Source organism: Pimephales promelas, chromosome 1 (assembly GCF_988280905.1).
Source record: "Pimephales promelas chromosome 1, fPimPro1.hap1.1, whole genome shotgun sequence".
Taxonomy (NCBI): Eukaryota; Metazoa; Chordata; class Actinopteri; order Cypriniformes; family Leuciscidae; genus Pimephales; species Pimephales promelas.
In genome coordinates, this window is record NC_142769.1 from 28,893,248 (window position 1) to 28,918,311 (window position 25,064).

General features: G+C 36.9%; 1 protein-coding gene across 1 annotated transcript in view; it reads left to right on the plus strand.

The window, feature by feature from the left end:
- The first annotated feature begins 204 nt into the window (after positions 1 to 204).
- Positions 205 to 25,064, plus strand: part of ube3c (ubiquitin protein ligase E3C) — a 33,529-nt gene continuing 8,669 nt past the window's right edge. The window contains exons 1-19 of the mRNA XM_039688553.2: positions 205 to 466; positions 1,451 to 1,583; positions 1,799 to 1,852; positions 2,116 to 2,190; positions 2,299 to 2,445; positions 2,661 to 2,776; positions 2,905 to 3,062; positions 3,224 to 3,377; positions 6,286 to 6,506; positions 6,664 to 6,815; positions 6,898 to 7,085; positions 11,292 to 11,378; positions 11,477 to 11,634; positions 11,834 to 12,060; positions 15,037 to 15,141; positions 16,297 to 16,384; positions 18,865 to 18,962; positions 19,212 to 19,344; positions 22,826 to 23,073. Coding sequence (XP_039544487.2) covers positions 1,518 to 1,583; positions 1,799 to 1,852; positions 2,116 to 2,190; positions 2,299 to 2,445; positions 2,661 to 2,776; positions 2,905 to 3,062; positions 3,224 to 3,377; positions 6,286 to 6,506; positions 6,664 to 6,815; positions 6,898 to 7,085; positions 11,292 to 11,378; positions 11,477 to 11,634; positions 11,834 to 12,060; positions 15,037 to 15,141; positions 16,297 to 16,384; positions 18,865 to 18,962; positions 19,212 to 19,344; positions 22,826 to 23,073 — 2,475 coding nt within the window. The 5' untranslated portion in view covers positions 205 to 466; positions 1,451 to 1,517. The remainder of the gene's footprint in view (positions 467 to 1,450; positions 1,584 to 1,798; positions 1,853 to 2,115; positions 2,191 to 2,298; positions 2,446 to 2,660; positions 2,777 to 2,904; positions 3,063 to 3,223; positions 3,378 to 6,285; positions 6,507 to 6,663; positions 6,816 to 6,897; positions 7,086 to 11,291; positions 11,379 to 11,476; positions 11,635 to 11,833; positions 12,061 to 15,036; positions 15,142 to 16,296; positions 16,385 to 18,864; positions 18,963 to 19,211; positions 19,345 to 22,825; positions 23,074 to 25,064) is intronic.

Here is a 25,064-nt window from a genome sequence, read left to right on the forward strand (position 1 = left end):
GGCCTACATTTTGGGTGTACTATGCATTTTAATGTTTCAAAACTTTATGTAAAATGGTTGATTTTTGTTTTGCCATGTGTTTACCAATTCATTATTTACATGACTTAGCCTACAAAGAAACCAATAAAGAAAGGTATTTTTATAATACTTTTTTAAGAATATCTAATATAAACATCAACGTCTCGGTGATTAGATCCCTTTCACCATCCGCAACTGGTTTCCTTTTATTGCTGGGAATCATCCAGGAAGTAATAGTGACATTTTTCACGTTATTGACCTAGTTTTTAACCAATCGTTTGGTAGCCAGTGTTGTGTTGTCCAATCACATTCCACCTTGCTACAGAGTGGGCGGGCGTTTCTCTGTGTTGTGTTTGTTTAGTGGAGCAGGAGCAACGATTTCGGTTTTGTTTTCTTTGATTTCCAGTCGCTGAACTGTATGGTTCGGCTGATCATTCAATAAAACCAGGTAAACAATTCGCATTTTATCTACTAACACGACTCATCAGTAGAAAAAGCTGTAAAACCTCACTGAAATCACTAGTTGATTTTAGGAGCGACATATGACTGAAGTTTCTGTCAAGCTGAACTAACGTTAACATGTCATAGAAGAGCACAGCATTTATGTTTCCAAAATACTGTCTTAATTCTCGTTAAGTGATGACATAGCCCAAATAACATACAGTTATACTTGTACATTTCTGGAAAATTGGGAATTGTCGATGTGAAGACAATTGACCTGCTGCTGAGTCATTAGCTAGCTAGTCAAAGAACCTTTAGCCAAGAGGCTAACAGAGAAGTTCATTGGATCCGACTGAAGAAAATGCTAGAACCCTGTGTGTCTCTCACATCGTGAATGCTCATTTATACTGAAAACTTCAAAGAACACGTTCGTAAATGATGATGAACTTCTGGTATAGTGATTCTTTACTGGTTCTTTATGTTAGCAAGCTAACTAGCCTGGCTTGAGTCATAACAAATGTGTTTGTCTCCTCATGAAACAAACCTTTTTTTTGAACATGTTTCGCTCAAATGAGGGTGCAGGGCAATCGTTAAACACACATATATTTGTACGCATGTACAATAATGTGCACATACATTTTAAATAATATTTCAGCGGTCATGTGTGTTATTTCTGATTGTAGATACGGCTGTGTTATACAGCTCTATTTAGTGTTGATCATCACACCTGCTGAAAGCGGAGTAACAATTTCCATCCACGCCCACTGTAACCTTCTGCACCTCCTCAGTTATCTATCACAAGGATAAAGTTTCTTTAAATATCTTCATCATAACAGTCTGCTTTATTTCACAGTAGTATTTAAGCAGCATCTTTACCGGTACTTATTGTAACAAACAAACATAAATTCTGTTATGAGATCATGTTTCCGTTATGATTAGTTCATTGACTCCAATCTCATCATTTTTTGTTTTCTCTGTCTTGCCTTCACAGACTGCACTTTGTTGCACCTCACACAAGATATTTGTATTGATTGCTGCTCAATGGGAAAAGTGTAACCATGTTCAGTTTTGAGGGAGATTTCAGGAGAACACCCAAGGTGTCCCTTGGGGGTGCTAGCAGAAAAGTAAGTTTTCCATGTGATAGATATCACAACATTTGACACGTGTCTACAATTGTTATTACTTGGAATCTGACCATTTTGTATATTTGTGAATATTTGTTTGCTAATTCTAAACGTGTAAATCATTTCCATATATGGACAACCCAAATCTGGCAATTTTTGTTTCATGTTGATATTGAATCTATTTTGATATGTCTAACGCATTCTTTTTTGTTCAGGAGGAAAAAGCATCTCTTCTTCATCGAACACAGGAAGAAAGACGGAAAAGAGAGGTGAGTATCTGCCATTAGGATATTTTACAGTGGTTTAAAACATTTTATTGTGAAAATAGGACCAGAAAAAGTTATGTTAGCTTGGTTTGACTTTTGTTATCTAATGAAATGACATTTATTCATTTTCAAGTGTGTCATATAAAATTCCCATAATGTATGCATCCAAGTAGTTCTATCTATTTTTTTAGATTAGAGCCAAATATAAGAATGTGAATCTTGCAGTTATGAACAAGAGGATTTACTTATGTTTTTATTTCACACAGGATGAGAGGAAAAGACTAAAAAATTCAATCATCATTCAGTCATACATAAGGGGATACCAAGACCGAAAACAGCAAGTATGTGGAATCACTTTAAACTCTAGTGTGGATGGGTTTCTTTGAACCCGTTCTTGTAGTTGATGGACAGATTGTTAAATTCCTGAATTTTCTCTCTGTTTCATATAGTATGCCATTCAAAGGGGCTGCTTTGACCACTGTGTGTGTCAGTGCCAGTCAGGCTCTGGCCCTCAACTTACAGACAGTGCCATACTCAGCCAACTTGTTCGCCAGCTTCTCTTTTTTTACAGACAAAGTGAAGACAGAAACAGAATGGTAAGAACCAAAAATATCTGCATTGCTGGTTTAAAAAGCTTTTGATATCATATGAGGGTCAGTGAGTTTTTTTTTTTTGTTAATTTAATGTGAATTGATGAAAAATAAAAACAAGTTGGAGAGCTTTGTTCTTTGGTGTCATTGTCTTTAATAAATCCACGAACCTTCATTGTATTTATGTGCATTTAAGGATGTTAATGTCTTAACTTTTGTAGATCTGGATGTGTCAGAGTTTGGTAAAGCATCATGCTCAGTTCGTCAAGCTGCTGACAGGGCCAGAAAGACAGAGCTGCTTGTTTCAGATCAAGAGGATGCTGGGACACTGTTGCAGGTATGGAATAAGATGTTCCCCAGATACTGTTTTCTAGTAGAATCCCTAAAATAAAAATTTCTGGCATAGAAAAAATCTTTAGATCTGCTTGTTGGTTGGTCACTAAGGATTTTCTCTTTCTGTCTAAGGTTATTGCAAGGATGTGAAGATAACAGCCTGAATGTGACAGTCCCGATGCGGATGCTGGAGGTGTTTTCATCTGAGAGAACCTACTTGCCCTCTTTACAGGATGAAAACTATGTCACTGCACTTATTGAGCAAATTTTGCGCTATATGGTACAGAAAGGTACAGAGTTTTGCCCTATGTTTGATTTGTCTTCTTAATCATACTTTTAGGCAATAGATGAATATATTTATTTAGAGACTGTACATAGAATTCTCTTTTTAATTTAGAAAAAGTTTGCATTGCTTTAATCATATTAATTTCAATGTATTTCTGTCTTTTAGGATACTACAGATCTATGTATGTTTTAGTGAATCACAAGTTGCCATCGAGTCTAGAATATAGTGACTCCCCTTCCATTCCGCTGGCACAAATGCTACTGGAACACACACTCAAGCCTCTGCACTTTACATACAGTTCCTGTCCCCCGGATACCAGGTACACACTCACATACGCTCATACTGTAATGAAATCTGACTAGTTCAAATGATTTACACTATATATGCTTTGGAGAGCATTCAATTTAAGCTGTTCAAAGAATGTCTTTGTTTTGGTGTATGTGTGGTGCACGGGTCCCTCTCAGTAAAAGGTTGCCCTTATTGAAGACCGTTAGCTTTATCCTTCCAGAGGACCAATGGACAGTAATTCCCTCACTGCTTTGTTTACAGAGAGTAGTAAAATCCAGAGAGACTCATTGACTCAACATGTAATGTTTACACAACTTTTACCCTCCATTCTAACACTCTGAGTGACGAACAGTGCTGTTTTCTTTTCTTTTCTCTCTGAAGAACGACAAGAGCGCGAGAGTATAAGCTTGTGCATACAGTCCTGTGTTTGTCCTCTCTCTCTCACATACACACACACACACACTCTCATACACAGAGGCACGTATCCAGACAAACCAGCCAGATGTTATCACCTTCTGATTGAAATTAGCATTGACACTTTTTTTTATTTGTTCTTTACTTTTACATTTTTAAGTTTAATAATGTACACTACCGTTCAAAAGTTTATGGTCTGTGTAAAAAGGGCCACGAAATCGGTCCAAATGGCGGAGTTCGATTCGTGGTGAAGGTTTCAAGCGCGTTCCGTCTTTTCCAAGCAAAGTGAATTTTAATTAAATGCAATACATTTAATCTTATGTATTAAATCGTTTCATCTGACTCCATAAAATGAAAAGGGTTTATCAATGATATCTGTGCATCATTTAGTAGTTAATGCTTGACTATTCCTTTTAACTCTAATGAAAATAAAGTCAAAGTCCGTTAGAATAGCCAAATATAACAATTTATTACGTCAGGTAAATGTATTAGAATTCCACAAGATAATCAGAGCAAACCATTAGATGTTTCAAAGAACTTTACCCAACATATTACATGAATGCCGAGCCTCGAAGACACAGCATCATGGGCTGATCTGATACAGAATAGCAGCCATGAACTCTTGTGCATTTTCCTTAAATAGAGCCAAACCTTACCTGATCTAATCACCAAATTTACCTGATCCAATCACCAAACTACAATGGACTGAAACCCCCACCATGTTTACTGGGGGAAGGAGAGTTTGCATTCAGATTAACTCAAAGACACACCCTTTTGTGTGCAAGATATTTCTATATTCTTAAAAACCTTATTACCTTTTCTTTAACTTCTTTGGAAATGAGACATTACCAGTCACCCTGAGACTTTTGAAATGATTCTAAACAAGATTATCACATTCACATTAAAAACACATATTCTTGTGTGAGCTTCCTCTGCAAGAGTGTGTGTGTGTGTGTGTGTTGTTCAAGCAAGGTCCTCTTGTCTCCAGAAGACACTGGTCACTGATTATATCAACCAGTTCCAGTTTTCTAGTCTTACATCTGTAAGATTTAAATAAATAATAACTAACTAACTAAATAAATAAACCAGTACAAAAATGAAAGTATAAGCCAGCAGCCCCTCACGGATGACTGGTGGCCACACAAAACAGAAACAAAACGCAACATAAAAGCAGGCCTGTTCCTCTCTCCATCTTCACTGTCGTCGCTCATCCTTTATGCTTCCGCTCCTCCGTGTGAGATACGAGACCGGCGCGTCTCTTAGGTGTCGTTCATTATTTCTCAATCCACCGGCCTCGTGATGCTCTCTCACGTCACTCAGCCTCGTCTTGCTCGCAACACTGTTCTTTTGAACTTTCTGTTTATCAAAGAATCCTAAAAAATATGGACAATAATAAGATGTTTCTTGAGCAGCAAATCAGCATATTAGCAGCAGATTTCTGAAGGATCGTGTGTCACTGAAGTCTGACGTTATGATGCTGAAAATTCAGCTTTGATCACAGGAATAAATTACATTTTAAAATGTTTGGAACTAAAAAAGGGTTAACAATGTTATAATTACTATTTTTACTGTATTTTTTATCACGCAAATGGAAACGTTTCCAGCATTGATGATAATTAGCATATTAGAATGATTTCTGAAGGATCATGTGATACTGAAGATTGGAATAATGATGCCAAAAATTCAGCTTTTCCATCACATAAATAAATTATATTTGAAAGTATATTAAAATAGAAAACCATTATTTTAAGTTGTAATAATATTTCATAATATTACTGTTTTTGCTGTTTTTTTCATTTATCAAATAAATGCAGGCTTGATGGGCATAAGAGACTTCTTTGAAAAACACTAAAAATAGTAATGTTTCCAAACGTTTGACCTGTACTGTATATGTCGGGTGTAGTCACACTAGGCGATCTGAACTCTACCCGAGCATGTTTGACCCCCAAAGTCTGGTTCGTTTGATTATAGTGTGATCGCTTTGTACCGTGCCCAGGCGCTGTTTGCTTAACCATCCCTGGCCTGTTTGGAAGATGCGGTACGGTACACATGCAGTGTGATTGCTAACCGTGCCAGAGCATGGAACAGCTTCTACTTTTGTGTGCTCTACTGTCATCGTTACGTCAGCAAACATCATCTATCATTACTTGGACAGTACAATTTTCAATTAATGTAATTAAATAGAGTATATTTAGGTTTATAACGGCCTGGTTCGATAATCACGCCAGGGCATTTACAAGGCAACTGTGCATAGTGTGAGTATACCCTAAATATGGCAACTAACAAAATCCTGCTAATAAAAGGTATCCTGTTGACAGGAAATTGAGGGTTTTGTTGTCTCCTAGATACACATATGGTCAAACGTGTGTGTAAATGTATGTTAGTATTGAAGTGGATCTATATTGTGATTATTTTGAAAATATGAAAGTTCTTACTGCAGGTTAAAACATAATAAGCTACAATTACAGTACATGTTAGTCAATAGAATATTATATTCACAACCTTTTCTCTTCTCTCATTCACAGGCAGTTTGTTTTTACAGCCTTCACTGAGGAGTTCATCTCAGCGCCTTTCACTGAACAAATCTATCATTTCTTCGTGCCAGCTTTGGCAGACCCAAAGCTAGCTTTCCCATTTCAGAACTTCCTTTGGTCACTCCAGACCACCATAGCCTCCTCTGCCCAGGCCAGAGCTCAGGCTCCTTGGCTCTTTTACTTTGTGCTGTCAGTTGGAGAATCTGGACTGGGTAAGTGGAGTGTGTAAGAAAGATAAAACTGCACTATATGACTAGTATAGCATGTGCTTACAAGACCCCTTTAGAAATCAATTTGCAACTCTTTTATTTATTATTTGTATATTTAGGGAATCAGGTTTGAGTATTTTGTTTGTTTTTTTTTGCATAGGTTCACTCTCAGAGGAAGGGTTGCTTTTGTACTTAAACGCTCTACAGACTCTGCTGCCATTATTGCCAGTGACGGAGTGCAACAGGAGAGCTGACATCAACAGTGATTCAGAAGATGAGGAACAAATGACTGTACAGCCTCTTGCTGCACAGGTACACACATTATCTGTTATCCAAATCTTTAGAGTAGCATACAACGGGTGCATATAATCGTGTTTTTCTTTTTTTTCAAAAGGATGGCAGTTGGATTTCTGTGTATTACATAACAGAGGAATGTGTGCAGAAGTTGGACACCAAGCAGCAGACTAATGCTCTGCTAACATTAGTGTGGAGAGATTCTGCAAGTGAAGACATCTTCACCATGATGGCTTCCATCTGTCACACGTTGATGGTGCAGCACCGTATGATGGTGCCCAGAGTCAGGTCAGATCACATACACGCATGGAAACAAAATGAATCACCTAGCATTTTGTGCAACACAAAATTAAAGATAACCAATATAACTAGATGTATTGCACGGTGCACACTTGTGCTATATCACGCTCTCATTGCAAGAAAAGTGAATCATGCTGTACCTCTCTAATTGATAAAAAGAGATGCAGTCAAGAAAGTGCTATAGATCGGAGTCGGATAGGATTGGGATGCGCTTTTATATGAGTATTTAAAAGATTCTCAAACATAAAACTGCCCTCAAGTCTGTGGGCGTTGTTTTTTTCTTTTTCTTTTGCCTCTCTTTTTCTGCTGGTTTTTAAAAACAGAAAACCGTAAAATCTCAAATGAAGCAGTCAAGACGGTTAAGTCTTGCTGTGTTTTTTCTTTCACCAGGGCAGTTTTAGTTGCTGTCACTCATCAATTATTTTAATGAGCTCTCCTCTCAATTACCTTTGCTTAATCTACTTCTTGTTCTGCTATATTGACAAAATGAGAACAGGATTTCAGCAGAAAGAACTTGAGAAAGAAAAAAAGTGATGGAGAGAAGGTGGTGTGAAAGACAAGGAAGAGAGAACGTCTAATTTAATGAGGGAGAGGGACATTGGTAAAGCCAGTGTCAATCAGCTAATCAGAACTTCAACACATGCCATGTGTTTAATCTCTCTAAATCATCTCTCGCAGTGTATTAAGCTATAAAAGCACCCTGGCCTATTCCTTTTATGTTCTCAATATTGGTATTAAAATCTTGTCAGAAAACATTCTTCACACAATTAAAGGAGTATTTTTTTCACTTTAAAATGAAAATTACACCATGATTTATTCACCCTCAAGCCATCCTACTAGGTCTATATGACTTTCTTCTTTCAGACGAATACAATCAGAGTTAATTAATAAACACCCTGACGCTTAAGAGCTTTTATAATGGCAGTGGATTGCAACCATTAGTTTGAAGCTCGAAAAAGTCAATCCATCCATCAAACAAGATCTCCACATGTCTCCAGAGGGTTACTAAAGCCCCTTTGAAGCGAAAAGATGATTTTGTGTATGAGAAATATTCATATTTAAAATTTTATAAAGTAAAATAAATAGCTTCCGGCCAAACGGCCATGCACAGTCTACTTGTGCCTAAATCTCAACTTGTGACGTCAGAAATAGCGTAAATATCACCAGTGCATCACATTACTCACACAAGTTGCGCTTTACACTTAAGTGGAATCCGTATTTTCCATAAAATCCATAAAACGTATTACCATTCTGATGCATCGACGAGCCTGTATGAGCCGGTGGAAGCGGGGCTCATTTGCATATTTATGGTTCTGTGTAAACTAAATAAAGAAAGGGTGTCGTTATATTCAAGCTATTTTAAGGCATGAATAAAATAAATGTGCAGGAAAAATGTTTAAATTTGACATTTTGGTGATCAAAGATGAGTTTTAAGGTACAAAATTTATTGATTACAGGGGGACTTTAACTTCTGTATAATTTTCAAATTTCATCTTTTGGCTGTTTAACACACATTTAATCATTTTGCGCATTATTGTCTGATTAAAATTATGCTTTTATATGCTAAAATGACTGCATATGGCATTTTAATCAAAGTAAAGTTATGTTTTTAAGTACTATGTAATATTATTAATTGTCCTATGGAAATATAGAGTAATCAAAAATACATGAAAAAAAATCTAAGATGCATCCTCATTTGACTCGACACTCAACAAGTTTCTGGATGACCCGTTAAAGACTTCCTTCTTGCTCCTCTGACGTCTTTAACATGTTTTTTCTGTTCCTGAAATTACTTTCATACATGACATAAACCGCATATTCATATTCTTTACTCATCTTTTTTCCCTGAAAATTTTTGGTGGTATTTTTATATTTTACAGCTCCGTCCAGAAGAGAAGGCTTTTATCATAAATCCTGCCTTCACTACTTTATCATTATTGGATATCTGTATAAAATAATTAGCTGGCCTAGGAAGATTAATTCTTGCAGGAGTGGATGGGATAGTTTTACAAGAGGTATAACAGCTGTCCCTGATTTACAACCTTTAAAGAAGCACCCAGTGCGCGTGCAAACTTGGTTGCCTTTTAAACATTATCATATTTTAAAGTGAAGAGTATGGCTGTATTTTACTCTAAACAGGTCATTAAAGTATCAAAAACTGTTAGTGTAAATAGAGTGCTTGGTTCCTGTTCATGGAAAGGTCTCATTAATGTTAAGCCTGCTGTAGCCTAATTGTTTTGACAATTTAAAATCATCTTCATAGTGGTTTTAAATCATGATTAGATTATTAGTCATATAATGAGAGTTTATATATTATAATAAAATATATATTTATATATTATATACTTATATATTACTTATATATTACTCATATATTAGTCTCATTATTCATTTTAATAATAGACACAAGATATCCAAGAGCAACTTCATGTTCCTTGCATATCTTACTTATATATGTAGTAGCTGGCAGACCCATTTATTTTTATTTATTTATTTTATTTTTTTGTTGGTGAAATTGGGTGTTTTGTGTGATTTTCAGTAAAGCCATATAGTTTTGTTCACTTTTCAGGCAAACACTGTAAAAAAAATTATGCAAAAATACAGTAAACTTATTTACAGAACAATTAGTAAATGTTACAATTTAAAACTGTAATTTAGAAGAAAAAAAAATTAACTCTTAAATTCAACACCAATGCGATAATACTAAAATTCGTTTTACATTTACTGACATCCACCATAATAACACTGGTGGTAAAGAGAAAACCACATGATGAATCATTGTTCATCGCAAGCGGCTTTTCCACAAGCTGAGCTAAATACTAATATATAAAAGTTGCATACAGTGTTATGAACACAAACACAAAACACTATCATGGTAACACACGGCACTAAAATAATGCAATAAACAACATAAGATGTTACTTAACCCTAACTGATGAGATAAAAACTAAGAAGAAACATAATTATTACATTTAAAAACGATCAAATGTGAAGTTGTCACACAAGGATTTCTAGGAATGTCAGTTTACAGTTGTTTTCACTGTAAATTATAAGATAGATCTTTTTACTTACATTTAGTATGGGTTTTTTCAGTCTTTTTCTGTTAAAAATACAGTCATTTTATAGTCAATTGCAGTGCAAGCACCGTGAAGCATGTAAGCAATAAATAATAATAAAACGTTCATTTATTGTTCTCGCCTAATTTCCCTTGAACCTGTGATGCTGAGATAATTGCTTAATTTGTAAAATCACTTTACTGTATTTGGTTCTTGATTGAATTTATCATACACTGATATATTTATTTATGTTATTTAGAAAAAGAACCGATAGCATTTTGCTTTCTGTGTCGGTTTCATTTTTTAACGTTTCATTTACCTATTTCCCAGTATTGATGGATTTTATAAACTTTTCTTGACCAGTTACTCCATTTCTCAGTGAATTCTGTAGTTGTTTTGATATTTTATTGTTGAAGTGCCACCTTACATAAACATTTGTTTGTGCGTGTGTGTGCGTAGACATTCTTACCTACCCTTACCTCAACTTTAATCTTATTTTCTCCCTTAATTACTTGCAATTATGCTTTTATTTATTCTTTCACCCCTTGACACAAAACAAGCATGCAGTAACCACCAGAACGATTTCTCACACCCTGATGTGACGGCTGTTAGGTTTAATGATTTGGGTGGTCTGAGCACAGTGTCTAATTTGTGATGGCAGCACTGTTTCTACGGTCAGGCAATTGTAGCCATGCTACATTGTCTCTCTGGCCGTCATTAACTTAAATGGAGCCCCCACAGGAACCACTGGTCTGTTTACGACCCTGAAGCAGACTGCTAGTTTACTAATGGAAGGTGCCTCACCTAAATAAAGCTTAATGGCTCATTTAATCTTTCCCGTGGTCACATACAAAGACTAGAAATTCCAGCTCACTGGGTTGTTTATATTTTTTTCTACTTTATGAGTCCTGCTGGAAATTTGGGAAGTTCCTGTTTTATTGGGCAGGAGATGTGGTTATTTGAACATTTAGAGATGAGCATAGTTCCTGTAACACCTTTGACTAAAAGTGTTGGTGAATTGTTTAGCAATGGTATTGTGTGTATGTGTATAGCTTAGACTACATAAGGTTTTGTGGTAGCTTCTTAGCTGGTGTACTTTGACTAAAAATCTTTATTCTATGTTTTTGTCCTTTTTTAGGCTTTTGTACAGTTTAGCCTTCAATGCTCGTTTTCTTAGACACCTCTGGTTTTTAATCACATCTATGAAGACTAAAATGATCACAGGGTGAGTTTTCCCATTGTTCTTTTTTAAATGTATTTTTCTTGAATATAATATTAACAAATCCATTTTTCTTTTCACTTTTCTTTGTCTCTTTTGTGCAGCTCTATGGTTCCCTTGCTGCAGGTGATGTCCCGAGGTTCTCCAATGTCTCCGGAGGACTCCAACAGAATCATCCCTCTTTTCTATCTCTTCAGTTCACTCTTCAGTCATTCACTCATCTCTGTGCATGACAGCGAGTTTTTTGGCAGCTCAGCCGATGGTAATAATACCTATTCTGCAAAAATGTACTAATAACTGTATAGAAATATATTATAAGTATTTAACAGATCAGGTAATTTTGTTCTCTCTTGCTGTCTTTTTTTATGGTCTTGTTAATACTATTAAACTCCTAAAAACTCTACACTCCTATTTCTTAAATGGGATGTTACATAATAAATGTTTTTTCATTGCTCGAGCAGGTCAGAGCCAGTCGTCGATGATGCCCTTCTCTCTGGCAGAGTTGGTGACATTGTCTCGGTGTTTGCGGGACGCGTGTCTGGGAATCATTAAGCTGGCCTATCCTGAGACTAAGACAGAGCACAAAGAGGAGTATGTAGCTGCGTTCCGTAGTGTCGGGGTGAAAACCAACAGCCAAGTACAGCAGCGCATTCAAGCTCAGCAGAAACGATGGGTCCAGCTCTTTAAGGTGATTTCCTCTATATCTCACACTCTCCTATTACCTATTTAATGCAGAATTCCCTTCCATTAGGTGTTGTAGTTGAAAAGAATTACCTTAACCAGTACTGAGAAGATTCTCAGAAGCACTGTTTCTACATTCATTAGTGGTGATAATACCTCCAGTGAATGATGTGCGTTACTTTTAACCGGGCGCTGTATTATCAGTCCTAACAACATCTTTGATGACCTAATTAGATGAGTTGACAATTAATGAGGCGAATAGTCTTAGCATCTGTTATGGCCATCAGTGCTGATCAGCCAGGCAGGAAGACCACTCACTCGGGAAATTAATAGGTTGTTTGCCAAGACTAAGTGAGCTGAATAACGGCATTAGGATATTAGTCAGCTGTCTTCACTCCATCCATCTCCATCCTCTTCCTCGTCTTTCTCCATCATGTTCTTACTTCCATCCCCATGTCAAGTTTCAGCTTTTCCTCAGATCTCTTGCTTACTTTTGACTGCTCAGTTACCTACTTTTCTTTTCATTTAACTAAACTTATTTTCAATAGATTTGTGTTTTTCAACACTGACAGATTTATACAGCATATACAGTATATATTTCAGTACATATGTGTCTCCATGAACATGTTGGTAACATCTACATTTAAAAATCATGTTTCCCTTGAATGAATGACATCAATCTTTTTCTTGTACTGATATTACACATTTCTCCAAATATGATTACTGCTATCTAATCTACTCCACACAACTGTTAGTATAGATTCTTCATTTAGCAAATCAGTTTAAAACAAAATCAAGACCAATAGATTTTTCCACTATTGATTACATCATATATTAAGCTTTATATACTCACACAAGTAAACACATTACACAATACGTTTCCAAATATTTGCTCAGATTCAGTTAACAGATAATTGTGGAGATCATTGTTTTTAATTTGGAGAAAATTGGAGGGGGTCTTCTTGGCCTAATTGAAAAAAAACAAACAAACTCTGGAGCAGTTTGCGTATGGTGAGAAAGCAATCTGACCTCCTCGACCAATGGACCAAGCAGTATTATAATTAATAATGGGAAATGCATTAAAAAAAAACCACAAAAAAAAACCCCCAGCAGTGTCTAATTCAGTGGGTTGAAACATTACTTATCACAGTTGAAAATCAAAGAGTACTTCTAATAAATTATATGTAATTGATAATTTAGAGCGCTAATCCAGACTATTATACATTTATGCACATGTGTAACCACAACAGCTAGTTTGTGGAGCTAAATTGTCAATCCATCTTGATGGATGACCACTATGAGTGGAATCCCAGAACACAAACAGGTGCACTGAAAATGTAAAAAAAAAATGTTGCCTTGTGAAAGTGAACCTAACCACGGAAAAAAACACATTGTAAATACAGTTGCTAGCAACGATGACGGGCCCAAGCTCCAGCATCACTGCCACTCCGCTGGATTTAGGACAGCTGTGCACGGCGGGCAATGTGCATTTAAAGAGGATAAATGTAAAAAAAAAAAAAAAAAAAAAACTGTCAAAGTTGTTTGAATATGCCTCATTTACTGCAGCAGCTGGTGCCATTATGACCATGAACCACAAAAGCCACATCCATGAGATCATTTAAATTTAGATGAATATCATGTTTTAAGATGTTATAGGTCACTTTCACATAAGTGTGAAGTTATCATTTGCAGCTAGAAATTTTGTACATTCATAAGTATTTATCTTAAGGCTTCTTTTTATCTTTTATTAACCTTAATTAACCTTTTAACTAACCTTATTATTATAATTATAATTATATAAAACTATGTTGTCAGTGCACTACAAATAAGCTGGTTGTATGCCTTTATTTTGTCATTAAAACTGATAGAAACAGATCCTAACTCCAACCCTAATTCACACTGGAATTCTCTGTACTATTCCAGCAAGACTCTTGTTCAGAGAAAAGCACGTTAAAAGACACCTTACTGCTTGGCTTCCACTGGTTGAGTCAGTACAGCACACAAAAGGCTCTGAAAGATTTCCACAAAAGATGGTGGAAAACGCCTCCTGTCAGCTAAAACGACCCATTAAAGAAGTACAAGCAGGAGAAATGCATTTCCCAAATTGAATGTGCAATTTACAGTCAGCTCTAACGCAGTTGACCCCTCACACACTAATGTTTGCCTCCAGCCATGGGCCGTCCCTCCGGATGTTTTATCACTCCTATTGTCAAGCTATCTATTTAATTGAAAGAAGTTAATTGAATGAAAATGATCAACTAAGCTTGTATTAATATTGCTAATGGAACTTTCTTCTTGGCCCTGTTTGGAGAGAGATGTCACCGCAGGAGTTTTGGAGAGACCCATTAAGGCCTGCACTTAACCCGATGGGCTAATTAACCAATGCTTATTCATTCCACTTAGACAGGAAGAGTCTTCGGACCCCCTGCCCCTCAAGCCCACCAGCAAGAGAGTTTCGCACTTGCCGTTATTACAGTGACGTTAACATTCCTTGGTCAGAGATTGATAGGCGTTCTCCTGAAATGGCCTTCCAGACGTTTGTTTGACACTGTAATCGGAGAAAATTAGTATTAAACAGAAGTGTAGATAAGTGAATTCAGGTGAAGTTAACTGACTTTAGATGTGACTTACCCAGTGTTCAATGATAATGTAGACTTAGAAAAGACATATTTGTTAAATAGTAGTGTGTGTGTTTTGTTAACGTTTTGCTTTTGTGAGTGTGTATATGTTAGTTGTGCTGGCTGCTCCACTTTTGGTTGCACTATTACACAAGCTATGTCAACGTAAACTAATTATAATTATTAGAGAAATAGGACAAACACATGGGGCAGATAGTTTTTTATGGTTGCCGAACTGTTAATGGCTAAATCGTAATGTTTTAAAAAGATTAAAATATGTATGTTTTTCATATCAGCCATTTTTTTCCACTGTCCTGACTGTGAATTCACATTGTGCTAAACATTTCCTCTTCCAAATATTTTAGGTGATTACCAACCTTGTGAAAATGCTCAAAGCCCGAGATATTAGAAGACCATTCTGTCCATCGGGTCATTGGCTTTCTGACGAGGTCAACATCAGGGCAGACAAGGTAAAAATAATTTAATTATATGATAAAAACAAAATTATTAGTTTTGCTGTCTGATTAATTGACTGCAATGTATTTGAATGATTAGCATTAAATATCCAACGAAAGATGGAGCAATTAGATTTTTGCTAATGAATGGCAAGCATTTGCATTTTAAAGAATAAATACAATTTATAATCAAAATGTAATGGTTTTATTTATTTAATCTAGGGGTGTACAGCAAAGCCAATATTTGTATCGGTGGCAATGGCAAAAATATTTGTATTTAGTGGGTGAGACATAAACCGGGGGTTTGTCTAAACTATATGAAAAGCCTGTTTTAAATGTAACTGTTACCTTCATCATTTGCATATAGATGTATGCCTTGTATAATTCATAAAAAAACTTGTTTTTTACTATTTAATGTATTAATGTATTTTTATTTTTTAATCATTTAATGATTATTACAACAATGATTAAAATATCCTTTAATTAAAACAGTACTAAATGTTAAATAAAAGTAATAAGTTCTTTAGGGCAGTGTGTTTGTCTGTTTACCAGAGGAACTGCGGATTGCGCTCCCTCATCAATCATATTGCTTTAATAAGAAATTGCTCCTATTGGTCAGAAACTACAAAAACCAACAGAACCCCTTATAATTGGTTATACTGTCTGTCTACACTCTATGCGGTGCAACACAACGAGTCACAGACACAAACGTTCCATTTCTCTGTTGTAATGTATTATATGTTTAAATAGTCATGAAATAGTAGAAAATGTGTATAATGCAGCATCTTAGTTGATGTATCTCTTAACAAGCTCCAATTTCTGAGAGACACATTATACAGAAACTGCAACACGGCTGATGGTGCTGCGCTCATAGAGTTAACTCATTAACTTTACACACTCAATATTGTATTGTAATTTTAATATTTTTCTATTAAATAAGTATATCACCTCTCTCTGTTATCTAGCAATCACAAGGAGTTTTTCCTCTATTATTATCTATAATTAGTTTTGAAGTTATTTTCCATGGCTTTCTAAATAATGCTTATGGCTTCGGGCACATCCCTAATGTAAACAAAAATACAATACGAAATAAATACGTTTGAAAATGCATGAACTCTCTAATAGCTTGTAGTGAACTGACTTGCTTTGTATATTATCGTTTGTGTGTAGGTGACTCAGCTCTATGTGCCCTCTGCCAGACATGTGTGGAGAACCAGGAGAATGGGACGTATCGGACCGCTTCAGTCCACGTTAGATGGTAACATTTGAAGTGTTGTTGAACACAAACAAAAACATGTAGTATAATGACATGGCTTCTGTCAAGCAATTTCATTCCAAAGCAAGAACACTCAAGGGCCTTAATGCTAACTAGTACTGGTGTGTCTGATATTTCCCATGGAGCATATGTGCTTAAAAATCCAATCAGCCTAAGGCTGGACACATCTGGCTGCCTGTTTGTCCGGACCTTTTTCATTTCACTAAATGGACTTGCGAGGTAGTGACGAATGGCTCCTGTATTGACCATGCTACGCCATATTTCTCCACCAAGATGGTACCTTGATGGCTGGTTTGTGGAGAGGGAGAGAAAGGACTGACTAATTGAGTAGAATCGTTCCACCATGCAAGCAACGTATTAGATGAATGACACTTCTCATCTGCTGCTATGGCAGTTTTTTTCCCCGTGGTCGAAACGTTTGTATAATACAAAACAAACGTCCCTGTAATGGAGGGAGAGGACAGGCGGATGGGCAAATCACTGCTGAGTTAATTAAAAGTGTGTGGCAGGAAAGACAGAGGGGGATTGAGTGATCTTTAATGGGATGCTCTGTAAATATCACATTCAGCAAGGCTGGAACTGGAAGGAGACCTCACTCAAGGTTGTGCAAGTGTACAGATGTAAATGAAGTAGGTCTTTAGCAAAAGACATCATTGTCTTGTGCAGGTTAATTATCTCTAACAATTTACTGCCACATCGTTTTACCTTGTTGTGAATGTGAAAAAAAGGTGGATATACACTACCGTTCAAAAGTTTGGGGTACCGTTCTTCTTTGGGAAAGAAGCCTAAGGTCCCACCAGATTAATTAAACATACAGTAAAAAATAAATAAATATTGAAATATTTTTACAATTTAAAATAGGGCTGTGTGATTAATTGTTATTGATTTTTTTTTTTATTATTATTATTATTTTGCCTTCCAACGATTATGAAAAAAAAAGATAATCGAGGTAAAACGATTATTGTGCCACTGCTGCACTTGTACAGCGGTGCCCCTTTTGTTCCTCCTTAAAAGCCCAACTTAACATTCAAAATTAGCCAAATAAGCATGTGTTGTAAAATGCATTCTACTCTTGCTATACATTGATATTAAACAGTGTTATTAAAAGTGCATTAAGCCACTCAAGAGACACTGTTCCCCAGGCGGCTTTCTGTGTGAGCACTGCGAGATTTAGCCAAACGTGGGTAAGCAAAGTATACTTTGAGCCTCAGGTGGGGGCCTAAATAGTCAAATACTCTACACACAAATATGCTATCTTAGCAAGTATTCATGTAACCGGTCGTTCACGTCTTAAGTGAGCGTAAACAGTTGGGAGTAAATCTGAGGTGTATCAATATATTGGATCCTAATAAACCTCCTGCCCTTTGTCTCGTTAATGATAATCAAACAACAAAAGACAGAGATCTAATCACTCACTACTCTTGACTGAATAACTAAAGTAGCTTTATTAAAGCTGCAGTCCGTTACATTTTTGGGTTAAAAATTATCCTAAATAATTTTGATCAAGTACCTAACCAGCCAGTGTTAAACTATCTGCTTGCCTTAGCTCGATTCAAAGTGGTAAGCTTGTAATAATGTTTTTAATTTCAGGGGTACTGGTGGATTTCCGCGGGAGATTCGAGCATGTCTTTGCGTCATTACGTCACATCTGTACACATAAAGAAGAGTCTCGGCTAGTATACGCTATATTGCAAGTGAGGATGATGGAGGTGGAGATTTATAGAATTTTCTCACAGCATTTGATATAATTAAACTTATTAATTTGATGGCGGATCCAGAAAGGTTCAAACGACAATCATCAGTGACAACTCGATATTCACCCGCTGTACAAAATGCAAAAGAGACTGCAACCGGCCCATGCAAAAACAAGGATAAATATCGGAAGGGCATTAAATGTAGTCACACATTGCTGATGCTGTTAACATTAACAATTTCAGAATCAATCAGCTGCGCTATATAGATAACGCAGCTGACCAAAATAATCGTGACTATGATTTTTGCCATAATCTGACAGCCCTAATTTAAAACAAACTTTTCTATTTTATTTTATTTCTAATATGCAGATTTGGTGCAGAAGGTGAGAAGGAATTTTTGGTTTATTGGTAGTATATGTGTTTGAATGGTGAAGCATTAGCGATTGACTGTCAACAGAATAGATCAAGATGGAGGATGAATTCTGTGCTTGGAGAGTAAATTGCTTGTCAGTTTTATATATTTTGTTGTGCTTGTAAATTGAACAGCAGATTAATAAAATACTGGTATAGATTCCTAAAGGGGAAAAGTATTGGGTGTTTCATAATTTCATTATTCAGTATTTGTAAATTTTTCTTTTTTACTTGCACAATTTAAAGAAGACAAGCAGTGACAAGGATACTGGGGGGATACAGGATTGGAAAATAAGGAAATTTTCAGAGATGACTTGAAGAATAAAAGTTTAACAAAAGATTTTTTCCCCTGCTCAGTTGGACTGGAGCCTCCACCATTGTCAGTATCGGAGGAGAGACATTTGGCTATCCTGACTGAACTACCGTTTGTTGTGCCCTTTGAGGAGCGAGTGAAGGTAAGAGCCCTTACTGGTGTATGGATTCCGTTTCATGCTCAGCACTAGTCTAAAAATTCAATGATCTGTGAATTAAAGTGAAGGTTGAAAGTTGTAATTAGTTGATAGCGTTGGGTTTTACAAACTCTTTTATGTGTTTTTGTGCTTTAGAAGAAATGGTGAGAAAGTGTGAATATAAATTAACACATGCTCAAATTCAGATCCGTTAACTGACTTTAATCAGCTAAACTTCTTTCATTCTGTTTTTAGATTTTCCAGAAGTTGATCTATGCTGATAAGCGGGAGGTGCAAGGAGAGGGCCCTTTTTTGGATGGCGTTAATGTCACTATTCGGCGGAACTACATCTATGAAGATGCATATGATAAATTATCCCCTGAGAATGGTAAACAAGGCAAACTTACCCCTTCAAATATGCTGAAAGCTCTTTTAATAAAAAGTGCTTAGCACACAGAATGTGATGTTCATAAACACTGGGATGAGATATTAAAGGAGTAAGATTTATATTTTATAGCTGCTGTTTTCATGATTTAGGTCGAGGCCTTTTGAGTATAAAGACTTACCTGAGAAAAGTCTTTTAGTTGTGTAGTACCAGACATTAAGACCCCGTTTACACCTGGTATTAAAATGCGATCTGTATCCAGATAAGTTATCCGGATAATAAAAAACGCATGTTAATGCAAGGTGTAAACGCGTTGTGATCGGATTGTGATCGGATCTGCCTGACCACATCTGGAGGTAGTCTGGCTCGCATTGTGTCCGGATCTTTACTAGGTGTAAACGCAATCTGGTTGTTGAAACCACATATGTATATTTTACTCCTCCCAAAAATGCTAAAAAAATAAACGAGTGAGAGCGTGTTATATAGGCTATGTCATGTTATAGCCTAGTCAGATGCGACACGCGACACGCATCACCGCAGATGAGCAGCTGAGCGTCTATTCAACGTGCAAACATCGCAAATAAAAGTGAAAGTAAGTCACAGACGCTTCATCTTCAAGTAAAGAAACGAAATTATCTTACCAGGCCTGTTGCCACTCTCTCTTATTGATGTCTCGGATTTGGAAATTAGCTGATGATCAATAAAATGCCGCTCAGATCTGTTGCTTTTGGTGGCGTGCAATCCAATAAATCTGCATATAACGCAGGAGGTGAAGATCGGATTTATATCCGTTTTGCAAAAACACATTTATGTGGCCAGGTGTAAATGGAATCAGTACTTATTATCCGGATAACTTATCTAAATACAGATCGCATTTTAATACCAGGTGTAAACGGGGTCTAATACACTCACCTAAAGGGTTATTAGGAACACCTGTTCAATTTCTCATTAATGCAATTATCTAATCAACCAATCACATGGCAGTTGCTTTAATGCATTTAGACTGGGGTGTGGTCCTGGTCAAGACAATCTCCTGAACTCCAAACTGGTGCCAGACGGGCCGGTCTGAGTATTTCACAATCTGCTCAGTTACTGGGATTTTCACGCACAACCATTTCTAGGGTTTACAAAGAATGGTGTGAAAAGGGAAAAACATCCAGTATGCGGCAGTCCTGTGGACGAAAATACCTTGTTGATGCTAGAGGTCAGAGAAGAATGGGCCGACTGATTCAAGCTGATAGAAGAGCAACTTTGACTGAAGTAACCACTCGTTACAACCGAGATATGCAGCAAAGCATTTGTGAAGCCACAACACACACAACCTTGAGGCGGATCGGCTACAAGAGCAGAAGACCCCACCGGGTACCACTCATCTCCACTACAAATAGGAAAAAAAGGCTACAATTTGCAAGAGTTCACCAAAATTGGATAGTTGAAGACTGGAAAAATGTTGCCTGGTCTGATGAGTCTCGATTTCTGTTGAGACATTCAGATGGTAGAGTCAGAATTTGGTGTGAACAGAATGAAAACATGGATCCATCATGCCTTGTTACCACTGTGCAGGCTGCTGGTGGTGGTGTAACTGTGTGGGGATGTTTTCTTTTCACATTTTAGTCCCCTTAGTGCCAATTGGGCATCGTTTAAATGCCAGGGCCAACCTGAGCATTGTTTCTGACCATGGCTATCCTTTTATGGCCACCATGAACCCATCCTCTGATGGCTACTTCCAGCAGGATAATGCACCATGTCACAAAGCTTGAATCATTTCAAATTAGTTTCTTGAACATGACAATGAGTTCACTGTTCTAAAATGGCCCCCACAGTCACCAGATCTCAACCCAATAGAGCATCTTTGGGATGTGGTGGAACAGGAGCTTTGTGCCCTGGATGTGCATCCCACAAATCTCCATCAACTGCAAGATGCTATCCTATCAATATGGGCCAACATTTCTGAAGAATGCTTTCAGCACCTTGTTTAATCAATGCCATGTAGAATTAAGGCAGTTCTGATGGTGAAAGGGGGTCAAACATATTATTAGTATGGTGTTCCTAATAATCCTTTAGGTGAGTGTAGGTGACGGAAGATTTAATCAAATTTTAGTGTTAGCTTTTTTTTAGTAAATGTTTTTCTGACTATAGTGTTGACTGGTGTTAAAGGGTTAGTTCACCCAAAAATGGAAATTCTGTCAGTATTTACTCACCCTCATGTTGTTCCAAATCTCTATGTGTTTATTTGTTCTGCTGAACACAAAGGAAGATAGTAAACACATAGAGATTTGGAACAACATGAGGGTGAGTAAATACTGACAGAATTTCCATTTTTGGGTGAACTAACTGTTTAAGCCTTTGAAGTTTCTATGTAACGGAAGTAGCAACAGATCTTTTCTTCTGTACTGTGATGTAGCGTAGTCCAGGGATTTTGTTGTTTTAATCATTGCTTATTGATTGAATGGCAGATCTGAATGAGAACTTGGTTTTCAAATTTTGTCACATAAATTTATAAATTGTTGTTTTCTCATAATATTATTCCCTGTACTTCTGAGGCATTTCACACCATACAGATGTAATTACTACAAGTCTGTGAAAATATTGTTCCCCATTTTTAAGGTGTTTTGCTCGTATTTTGAATTATGCATTGCATTGTGTTTTGTTTTAGGGTTAAAGGAAATGCAAACTTAAAGGGTTAGTTACCCAGAAATGACAAAGCTGTCATTAATTACTCACTCTCATGTCGTTTCAAACCTGTAAGACTTTTGTTCATCTTCTGAAAACAAATGAAGATCTGAGAGCTTTCTGTCCCTCCATTGACAGCGACACAACACTGACACTTTGGTGCTTCAAAAAGTTCATAAATTGATCATAAACTAATCCATATGAATTGACCCATATGAATTTTCTGAAGAGACTATCACTTTATATGAACAACAGATTTTGAATTTAGGCTTTTATTGATTTGTAAACATTCATCAACTCGCATATCATTTGTGTTAAATATAAGCTCAAGCATCAATGAGTTTCATTCTCATGATTCGCAGCACAAATTTGAGCTTCAGCAAGAACCAATGAGGTTTGTTCTTGCGCATCAAGCAGGTTCAGTTGAGCTTCTGATTATGTCTACTGATCAATGTTTAAATTTGAATAAAAGCCTCAATTAAATCTGTTCATTATATAAAGCAAGTGTCTTTACTTAACTAAACAGCTCAATTCATTTGGATTTGTTTTACGATCTCTATATGAACTTTTTGAAGTATTAAAGTGTCCGTTACAGACAGAAAGCTCTCAGATTTTATCAAAAATATCTTTATTTGTTTTCTGAAGATGAACAAAAGTCTAATGGGTTTGGAACAACCTGAGGGTGAGTATGTAGTGACGGAATTTTCATTTTTGGGTGAACTAACCCTTTAATGGATAATATCCTGGCAGTAAATAACGTTTTACATTACATGTGGAGCATTCTAAATACATTTGTTTATCTCCATTTCAGAACCCGATCTCAAGAAGAGGATCAGAGTTCATCTGCTCAATGCTCATGGGCTAGATGAAGCTGGCATTGATGGAGGGGGAATATTTAGAGAGTTCTTGAATGAACTGTTGAAGTCAGGCTTTAATCCTAACCAAGGCTTCTTCAAGACAACAAATGAAGGGCTTCTCTATCCGAGCCCTACTGCAGAGATGCTTGTTGGAGAATCCTTCACCCGCCATTACTACTTTCTTGGCAGGATACTGGGAAAGGTAAGAATGATTTCACAAGGATCATGTGTTATAGTGTAATGTCTTGCATTACACTATAACATTCTTTATCTTTTCAGTGGTGCAGAGACCAAAGAGCATTTCGAAATCATAATAATAAAAATAATTCATTGAATTTATATAGCGCTTTTCTCAGCACTCAAAGCGCTTTACATAGAAGGGGGAATCTCCTCAACCACCACTAGTGTGCAGCATCCACCTGGATGATGCGACGGCAGCCATATTGCGCCAGAATGCCCACCACACACCAGCTTACTGGTGGAGAGGAGACAGTGATAAAGCCCATTGGTATATCCATATATGGGGATTATTAGGAGGCCATGATGTACAGGCCACTGGGCAAATTTGGCCAGGATGCCGGGGTTACACCCCTATTCTTTCAAAAGACATCCTGGGATTTTTTTGTGACCACAGAGAGTCAGGGCCTCGGTTTAACGTCTCATCCGAAGGAAGGAGCTCTTTGTTAGTATAGTGTCCCCATTACTATGCGTTAGGACCCACACAGGCCACAGGGTGAGCACCCTCACTAACACCTTTTCCAGCAGCAACCTGGTTTTCTCAGAAGGTCTCCCATCCAGGTACTGATCAGGCTCAGCCCTGCTTAGCTTTAGTGGGCAACCAGTCTTGGGCTACAGGGTGATATGGCTGCTGGAAATCAGTTTGATCACCTGCTACACCTCACTGCAAGTTAATAATTTAATAACACTTGCTATGGCTTGTCTTTTCATTTTTTTCACGTTGTCTCATATGTCTATGGGGTCAAATGGGGTCATTTGGATCAATGCTGAAGGTCAGGTTCAATCAGTGGTCTCAGGCTGAGTAGCTTAGTTAACATTATAGATCATATGCATTATATTTACGAGGCCACTGAAGTTTAATGTCAAGTTTATTTGTGGCCTTTTGATCCAAATAATTTTTCCTTTTGTCAAGGTTTATTTTTGTAAGATCATTTAGTAAATTACCTTTAATAAACCTCCATCAAATTACTAAAAATTGTGGTTGCATGTATACTAAATAATTTGCTCACAATTACATTACTTTGTCTAATTGTATGAGGCCTCAAAGTAGTTTTGCAGCTTTAATTTAGTGACAGAAATTACAGTTTACTGTTTCCAAGCACTGCTGGAATCGTAGCAGTACATAGTTTTTGTTGGAGGATGGAAAGAATTTGATACAAGTGCATGCAAATTTCTTAATGGTTAGAATGGTTCACAATAAGTGGAAAATGTTTTACAATAAAACCATCTTGATAACTCTTTAATTATCCTAATTTTGCCTAGTTTTTCCCATAACGACTACAGCTTGAGCCACAATTTATTGACGCTATTGTTTTGGCCATCTCTTTTGTATGGCCGCTAGCTGGTATTTATTAGCCGCTAATGTTTTTAAAGTTTCATTAATGCGTATGCCCAAGATTGTTTATCACAAAGCACATTGACTGGGGGAAGGGTAGATGAATTACCTCATGCCAAGAAGCTCGCTGCTCAATTAGGCTACTCCATTAGCCCATGATTTCCCGTCTCTGTTTGTGTAGCCATCGCATTTGGCCATGGACGCTAAATCAGCTAGCACCATAAATAACTGGAGCCGTGCCGCTGGTAATAGAGTTTTGATCTGTTTTACAGCCACGGGCATCAACACCACTTGTGAAGAGGCAATTCAGGCCACTTATTAGAGAGCTATAATGAACACACACACATACCTTGTAGGATGGAAGGGACATAACTGAGCTCCTACCCTGAGGAATGGCCGGCCCCCTCCCTCCTGCTTTCTTGATCTTATTCCATTCAATTGCCCCCACTCCTTAGTAATGGGCGAAGCAATTAAGGTGACGAGATTAATTTCAATTTGACTTTCAATTAACCCTCCTTCTCTCTCCATAAATATGTGAAGGAGTGGCAGACTGAGTGGGATATTGATATTTGTTTAGTGCTGCTGTTATAAAGACAGTCTGTATAGATTACAATTGCGTC